The following is an 8889-nucleotide window of genomic DNA, read 5'->3' on the forward strand; positions in this document are numbered from 1 at the left end:
GTATGTAACCTAAAGTCATATTTGAGTATGAGTTTACAAAGTAAATTTTCTTTCAAAAAAAGCCTAGAGGTTTACACAAAATTTCAACATTAAACTATATACTCAGTGATGTATTGTTTTACAGTCACAGTTCACACTGGCCCATAATGTGCAGTTTATTAGCTCACGGAAATAATGAGCTAATAAACTGTACATTATGGGTCAGTGTGAACTGTGACTGTAAAACAATACATCACTGAGACATCGAGTATATATTTCGACACTGAAATTTTGTATTTAAATTTTGTATATTGTACATTTAACTCAACTACGTGAAGTATTTGAGTTAAATGTGTACAATATACCCCCTTTAATGATACTGGAATAAAAATTAAAAAGTCGTTCGAAGTTTAATTAAAAGTGAAGTACAAATACTGGCATGCTATGGAGTATACTGAGTTTTAATGTAAATCTGATATTAAAAAAAAATGAAAATCATTATGGGGCTCAGATTATCCATTAAGAAACACTGTATTAATTGTGCATACTGATTAAATATTTTGCTTGAACAAAATCAAGGAAGTCATGGTTCAGGGAAAAAGAAGGTTTATTGTTTTTTTCACAGATAGGGCCTGAAATTAAGGTTAGCTTTGTTAACACAGAATAAAATTCACAGCCAACTTTTCAAAAATGACAACAGTAAAGTAAAAGAACACTGTGTGGCTTTTCACAGCCGGAATAAACCAACATGTTTAGGAAAAATTACGATATGAGTCTCAAATGTCACTATGATACCGGCAAACATTTCTGAAATAACAGGTTAAAAACAAATGATGAGACAGAGGGATGAACATGTTAATTCAACAAATGATTCAACATAATGAAAGTCAATCAACATAATCACATTATGAAAATTATATATGGCAGCTCTGTAGTTTTTTAAATGCCAAAACATCTGATATAAAAAGATGCTTATTTCTGGTGTACATGCGTGTTTTCATTACCCATGAAAATAAAAGGTCAGCAAATTTGTTATTTATTTTATCATATAATTTTCAGGGGTTTGGATTAAGATTGAAAAGTAGTAAAAAAAAAAAAACAAAAAAAAAAACTACAAACTGCATAAGGCTAATTTGGTTTGTACACGCCTAACGCAATTACCCCAGGCGCCTGTTGCACCACGTGGTAATATATTGGCCTCTTTTGCCTCATCTTTTGCTTCATTTAAATCATATGGAATGGAAATGTGTGCGTGTGTGTGTGTGTTTTGTTTCTTTCCAGGAATGCTATATGCTACAATAATACAAATGATTGTAAAATAGCACAAAATTCAATATTTTCATCCCCCACCTTTCACAACCCCCAAAAAGGATTTATACAAATATACAACTTAAAGAATGAGAGAACAATTAACATAAATAGATATGGAATATCTCTAACCAAAAAAGGGGAAAAAAAATTTATTAGAATTAAGGAGTCGGTGACCAAGAGAACTTTTATAGTTGACTCTTTCTGGTGGTGTATATTTTTAAAATAATTGGTCCCAGTGCATGTGTGTATCTGTTTTCTCCATCTGCTTCTTAAACGGATTTGGCATACTCATGTGCTTCTCTCCTACACAAATCAGTGGCATATACTCAGTCATTAAAAAAATACAATTCCAAGAGTAGGCCTATATGTGGGGAATGGAGAGAAACAGTGACAGGTGGTCCTCACAGAGGATTTCTGCTTGCTGTACTAGCGCTATCAGGCTATGCGCCGTCCATAGATAAGAGTTTGTTTGGGGGTGGGCAAATTCAGCAGGCACTTTTTCTTCTTCTTCTACCCTTGAATGAGCAATCATACCCCTTCTTGTCTTGGCTACTGCTATTCCTTCAGAAGTGCTTCCACAGTACAGACAATGTTACACTACCTTATCAAGGCCTCGATAGAGTGGTATAAATCGGTTGCTCCCAGTTCGCAGTGGGGCTGTGGGAAGGTGGAATAGACAAGCTATTGAGAATGGTGCCTCCATAGGGCCTCCGTGATGAGTGGAAGTAGGGGTACTGGTAAAGGCTGGAGGCATAGCTGGAATATGGACTGTAGTAGCCAGGGCTTTGCAGGTCTGTATAGTCGCATGGAGAGCTTGGGAACGGAGCAGTTGAAGTAGTGCAGCTCTGAGCACCATAGGAGCCATAGTCAGAGTGAGAGGGTGAGTTGTGAGAGGGCTCACTGTAGTGACTCGGGCTCAGCTGCTCTGTTTTGATGTGTGGTCTGTGCTGACCCATGTCACTGGATCCAGAGGAAGAGGCAGAGGTGGAAGAGGAGGAGAGGGCTGCTTTGCGGCTCCAGGAAGCCCCACTGGCCCCAGAGTGGCTGTACGAAGCAGCGTAAACACCAGGGTTGGGTTCCGAAACCATGGAGGAGGCTACTGAGTGCCCATTGACAGGAAGGTACTGATCGAACTCACGCACATCAAAGGCCTCCATGTTGCTCATGACGTCCGTACTGAGCTCGGATATGTCTACATTGCTGAAGTCAATGTTCTGACGCCCAGTGTCCAGGAGCCGCCGGCCTTCATTCTTCATATCTTGCTTTCCACCATGACCATGGTGAAGGTCGGTTTTAGGAGTTGTTGGTGGTGTTGGTGGTCCATGGGGCTGACCTGAAAAATGTATAAGTGACAAATGTTAAATATGTACCAAAATAAGAGCTGGTGTCTGTATGTCACTTATTCTGTTACATTCCACAATGTTAGAGTGTGATTTCCCACCTACAGAGTAACCATCACCCACCTGGATGGTCTGTGTGATGATGATCAGCTAATCCTGCCAGGCCACCCATGCCTGGCTCGGATTTGTACATGTGATGGCTTAGCTCGGCACCAGAGTCAGAGTCACTTTGTCCTGGCTTCACACTCTTCCTACGCCTCGGCTGGTACTTATAGTCAGGGTGATCCTTCTTGTGCTGTACCCTCAGTCTCTCGGCCTCCTCTACAAAGGGCCGCTTTTCATTCTCTGATAACAAGCTACAGTAAGGAAAAAAGTAAATTACATTATGTTCTAAAAGCATTTTCTTATGTATCCTCATTGTCAAATGATTTCACGTTTCACATTCACATTTAAAAATTGCAAATGCCACCATGTGGGCTATGGAAATATGGAAATCCCACATCTTCTTCATTAAGGACCACTTCTAATCCAAACCACTTCTGATTTAGACTGCTATAATTCCAAAGAAATTTCGTACACCTTGGATGTATTGATATATACCTGTGGATGTCTATGACAGTGAATATAGCACCTAGGAATTTCAGCAATAGTGCAGCGACTAGATATCTAGCTATATTGTAGTACATCTAAAATTCGTAAATAATTAGGAATAATTAAGAAATAAATATTGAATCCAGCTTTCAACCCAGCAAAGCCCTTTAAGTATTTTTTAAATAAATAAATAAAAGGCAGAATAAACTAGTTAAGTAACTTTAAGTAAAATATAAGATATTTAAAAAAATATTTACTCAAAAATGAATTACTCAACAACAACAGTGAATATGATAATAATAATAATAATAATAATAATAATAATAATAATAATACTGCTCACCGCCAGAGTTTGCCCAGGGTTTTGCTGAGCTCGGCGTTATGGAGGTGAGGGTACTGATCGGCCAGTTTTCTGCGCGCCGCCTGCGCCCACACCATAAACGCGTTCATGGGCCTCTTCACGTGCGGCTTGCTCTTGAGTGTGCCGTTGGCTCGCGCGGGCATCGGCACCAGAGACCAGTCGTAGCCTTTCAGCACCTGGGAAACGGCGTCCCGGATACACGCCGGGAACCTGTCATCTTCGTCTTCGTCCATTTTTTTGCTAGACGAGTGGAGCAATCCGTGGCTGTCCGATCCAGCCGGCGAAGAGGGCGCGTCCGAATCCGATTCGTCCTGAGACGCCGAGCTGGAAGTACCTGTCGGACTGCACGGGGCGTCCGCCATAGACTTGTCGCGCTCCTCGGTCATTTCTGGATCCCGCTGGTCAAAATCCTTCTTGATGTCGGTGAAATCTTACGCGTATCCCTCACGTGTGGATAGTGTCGATGCTTTAACGCGCTGTTGGAAACTCAGATCTCGTTGTGCAACTCGGTGACAGTCGCTAAAAAGACTTTTGCGCGAAGTTGGAGCGTGTCACGCCTCTTCTCACCTCTCATTGGTGGACTACACTGCCATACTATATTCTTATTGGTGGAGCACTATTCGCAGTCAAATGTAATAAAGCCTACTGCTTTCACCGAAAGAAATACTTTGGTTGAGATGTACATCAATAACAGGCCATGAACGGTTTCCAAAATGTGTGAAGGATTAAAAACTGGAGTCGTTTCTGATGTGGATGACATTAATGAATTAAGCTGCATAAAACCTATTAAAAAGAATTTTATATAGTTGTTAAACTCTTTCCTTACAAATATTCACAGTGTTTTACTTCAGCATATTAAAGCAATATATTTTTTAAATGTATAATTACCCATCCCAACAGTTTCAGCACTTGTTATGAACCAACTCTTTCCTCTGCTATGTTCTGATCACATCCATGATTTGAAACTCTTTATTAGTCTCACCCTGTAGACAACTTTTTTAACTCTCAAAAAAGCCCTATTTCCTGCTCCTGTCATATTCATATCTTATCTATAATAAACAAATACGTTATAATTAATAGCCTGCATCTTTGCATTAATGCTGCCTTTTATCTAATATTTATTTACATCTTATAGGCCTGTAATATTTGAGTTATGAAGGATTTCTTTTAATTGATAGAAATTCTGCATCGAATGGATCATTTAAATCCAAGTAATGCGATGATTAAAACAAGCATGAAGAAGAAAACGCTGTCCTTAAAGAGGCGTTTAAGCGTAGTAGGCGAAGGAGGTACAGCTGGGTTCATAACTAAACCAAGAATTACTGCAGGTATTAACAGTAAAACACACTGACGAAGTCAGAACAGGTAGGCTAAGTTATTTTAATTGCAAGTAAGTTCGGTTAGAGTTTAAGGTGAGTTCTCATTAAGATCACCGCACTAATTTGGCACTAATTCACAAACAGAAATGCTGGGAATTAGCTGCGCAAGACGCGCTCTCACGCATCCTCTGCGTGTAACAGGTGTGCATCCGCTGGTGGGACGTGCTTTACCCATAGACCAGTCTACAAGTGAGTCCAGCCACTGAATAAAAAGCATGCACTGATCATTTCACCTTGTCACCTGCTACTGTCTTCTCAAGCAGCCATTGTTATAACAGTGTTATATGGGCTATCTCAACAAATTAGACTACTTCTCATTTTAGTGAAAAAACACAAGCTGATTAAGAGCTACTGCTGTTTACAGCACTGTTAACCCTCTGGCCTTATGTCATTTAGTCTTTCAGAAGCTTTCACCAGCATCACTTTTTAAAACAAAACAGACAGCCAATCAGTAAATTTGCTTTTGACCCAGGTAAAAAATAATTGCAAATTTAAAAATAATAATAATAATAATTAAATAATTTAAATTTTTTTAATGCAAGCAGGGTTTTCATGGAGGATAAGCAACATAGGGCGAAAAAAATATATCGATTCAGACAAATGACAGTTTCATTGTGGAGCCAACACTGTCTTCATTTGAATGTAAACAAATAGACCAGAGTTATGCTAATACATTAGGGAAGATATATAAAGAGTACTCCTGCTGTAATAAAACAAAGGCCTCTGTCCACCATTTGTATCATGGAGGAATAATGGGGCATTAAAACTTAAAGGTCTCTTTGTTGTTCCCTTCAACAGGTTCCTGAGTTAAAAAGGAAGTGAACTTCTGACAACAGTTTATTTGTTAAAGGCTGTAAATGGAGGGGGAAAAATAGACACACATTTCACTTTAAAAGAAACAAACCTAAATGCTAGTGACAGAGTGTGAGAGAGACACATGACGATAAAGAGCAGAGACTGAATCACTGCCTTTTTTATTAGTGTGCCTTTGTATTCATCTATTGCAGTGTTGATTTTTATCATTGGCATTCACATGAAAAGGCAAGGTATGTTTCCCTTGGCAGGCATGTTGGAAGCTTGTTTAATGCTTGCAGTAGGTGGCTGGGATAGCAGTGCAGACAGAGACTTGTGGATTTTATTCGCATGGAGAGAGAAACAGGAGATTTTCTTTACATTGTGGATCCTTCATATTCTTTAAATGAATTGCAAAATGGTAAATTGTATAAGCTATGATGTATTTCAGTGAGGTAAGTGATTTTCTTGCTTTTTAAAGTTGTGCAAATGGAAAAGTGAATAAAATATTTTTAATTGTGTAAAAACAAATAAATATCTGACAAAAAATATCTTGCAGTTGATGTAATGGTATTTCTATTTTAATTGATTTACTTCTCTAAAATTCATGTTTCAAGGTATGTTCTTCATTTTCTGGACATGTTAACTTGCTTCCAGATCATTTAGATTGTGTTTGTATTTTTAGGGTTTATTCACATTCTTGCAAATATTATTTTACATGAAAGTTAAACATGGGTGGCTCTATGTTATTTGTTACATCAGTAATTCCCATTCAGTTCACTGATATCTTTTCTTGGTTCAATTTGGGTCGTAGTTTGCATAGTGTTTCTCTTAGCTTGGTCATAATGAAAAAAACTCATAACTGCTGTACCTTATATTTAGCCTCAATTGGTGATTATAGTTAACTGAAGAGGCAAGGTGTCATTTGATACCAAAATCCCACTAACAGATGTGGTCCATATCTAAACAAATGTTCAACTTCTGTAAGGAACTACAAGGAATGCTGAAAGGACAGGGGCATCTGGCATAGAAGGGAGGATCGTGAAAGCTCTTGCTCAGCAAAAAAATTAGAGGACGGCTCAGTTTCAGCTCACAATTAATGGTAGAAAAAGAGGCAAGGCAGAAGCATAACATTGACCGACAGCTGGTTTCACTTGCCGCCAAGTGGTGGGATCGGCTGGTGGTTTCGGTGGGCTCTGGTGTCAGAAGAGGGGAAAGGCAGGAAAAGAACGGCGGTAAAATGAATCCAGCACTTGACCTTCACTGCTCTGTGTGTTGTGGAGAGTTTGCTGCGCCCCATGTTCTGAGAGAGAAAGAGGGAGTGACAGAGAGAGAGAGAGAGAGAGAGAGAAAGAGAGAGAGAGAGAGACTCACATGAACTCAGAATGTCCCAGTGTGGGGCGGAAGGTTTTAATTTCAGCTTTTGTGATTCCTCAAAGGGGGGGATTTGGTTAGAGACAGACCAAGCAAAGCCTGCTATAGCTTGGTTCTCCCAGACTGTGGTCAGATTTACCCCTACCAGTGCATAACACTCTCCAGCTTAAATAATGCACATCCTAGATTGAATTACAAAATCGTTCACAGGGAGCTCTCATGCCTCTTTTCACCACTATTATAAAATCTGTTTTTCGTGACCACTTTTTTGAGACATGGGAAATCATGGGTACAGTCAATTGACATTATGCTTCTCACAGTTTTTCTGATGAGCATAGCGTGGTGACCCACAAAAATTCTAATAGGATCTCAGTGGTAAAATTGTATAAATATATTAGGAACTTTTTAAAATTATGTAGTTTTTTAGACTTTTTTCTGATTTTATGCTGTGGTACTACATGTTACTGTCACACTGCTATGTTACTGGAGCCTTCACCATTCAGGCTGTAAACACAAGGATATGAACTCTCCCCTCCCCTTGTCTTTTTGCCCTTTTGTTCACCCAGGCTGCTAGAGACACAGCCAAACCACACACTAAACAAGCTCGTACAGCTACTGAGCCACAACACAGCTCTGTGAAATTGGGAGAAAATTAAAAGTCTCTCTGTCTTTTGCTTTGTCTGTTCTCTCTTTCTCTCTCTCTCTCTCTCGCTCTCACACTAAACAGTTCTCCTGGAATGGAGTTGTACAGCTTTGCACTATGTAAATAGCTTATGCAGTTGACCATATTCTGCCCACTTCTTTTATAAAATAAATCCTGTTAGATCCTTTAAAGTTAAAACATACTTAAAAAAAACAAAAACAAAAAGTTTGTACAATCCACCCTCTCCCTCTCCTGGAGTAAATAGTTGATGTCTTCTGTGTCTGGAGCTTGGCAGATGTGTCTTGCACATCTGGACAACTCACTGGAGGATGGACCTGCGGATGTTCAAGCAAGCTAGCCATTTGAACTTTACTGGTTCTAATCATGCCCCACCCCAAGCAGTTTGTGCAAGTTAGGCCATCCCATTGACCCATGACCCCCTGCTTCTCTAAATTCATTCTATAAAAACATCTTAATGAGGGGTTCACTATGCCAATTGAAGGTTTTATTTAAACCTATTAGGAGGCTCAGAGAGATGCATGAAAGGTGCAGGCAGAGGGTAGGTGTTTTGTACTGAAGGAAACAATTAGTACAAACCGTGTAGAATAAATTAGCCTGAAACCATTTTTTTCAATGCCATGAGGAAACCATTTCAAGTAGTTCCAGATTTTATTGTGGGGAAGAGGGAGGGCTGCAGTGTACCATGTCGTTTCTGATTATTTCAGATTTTGTCCACTGCACACCCATAAAGAATTTTTATTGTTGAATTTTTATTGAAAAAAAAAAGGAATAATAAGACAGAATACACATCAGTATATATGTATCCATTTTTTCAGTACTTTTGTAATTTTTCCAGTCTTTTTCGGTATTGGACATAGTTCATTTCTTTGAAGAGTCAGAATATGCTGTGGTTTGACTGCCCAACCATCGGTGCAATTCTGAAAAATTATTTGACATTGATTGACATCCATTTCAATCAGGAAAATTGTCCAAAGTTGCTCATTTTATGAAATATCATTTGGTGCAATCTTCAATAAAAGACCATTTTAAAACTTTGATACTGAAAACAATTTAATGACAAAAAATGACATCATACAGCAACATCCCAAGGATCTTTGG

At 39.0% G+C, this 8889-nt stretch overlaps 1 protein-coding gene across 1 annotated transcript; it reads right to left on the reverse strand.

The window, feature by feature from the left end:
• Nucleotides 1-568: 568 nt before the first annotated feature.
• sox8a (SRY-box transcription factor 8a) lies at nt 569-4207 on the reverse strand. The gene is made up of 3 exons (XM_026917098.3): nt 3565-4207; nt 2754-2986; nt 569-2623 (listed from the first exon to the last, which is right to left on the reverse strand). Exons 1-3 carry the CDS (start codon nt 3966-3968, stop codon nt 1896-1898), a joined length of 1365 nt encoding a protein of 454 aa, XP_026772899.1. The 5' UTR covers nt 3969-4207; the 3' UTR covers nt 569-1895.
• Between the last annotated feature and the right edge of the window lie 4682 nt (nt 4208-8889).

Source organism: Pangasianodon hypophthalmus, chromosome 13 (assembly GCF_027358585.1).
Source record: "Pangasianodon hypophthalmus isolate fPanHyp1 chromosome 13, fPanHyp1.pri, whole genome shotgun sequence".
NCBI lineage: Eukaryota > Metazoa > Chordata > Actinopteri > Siluriformes > Pangasiidae > Pangasianodon > Pangasianodon hypophthalmus.

Bases quoted from the DNA above. Each gene is read 5' to 3' on its own strand.
- sox8a (XM_026917098.3), bottom strand. From the start codon at position 3,968: ATGACCGAGGAGCGCGACAAGTCTATGGCGGACGCCCCGTGCAGTCCG. The intron at 2,987-3,564 runs GTGAGCAGTATT...TCCTTACTGTAG, and splicing joins ACCCTGGGCAAACTCTGGCG to CTTGTTATCAGAGAATGAAA. The intron at 2,624-2,753 runs GTGGGTGATGGT...TACATTTTTCAG, and splicing joins TCATCACACAGACCATCCAG to GTCAGCCCCATGGACCACCA.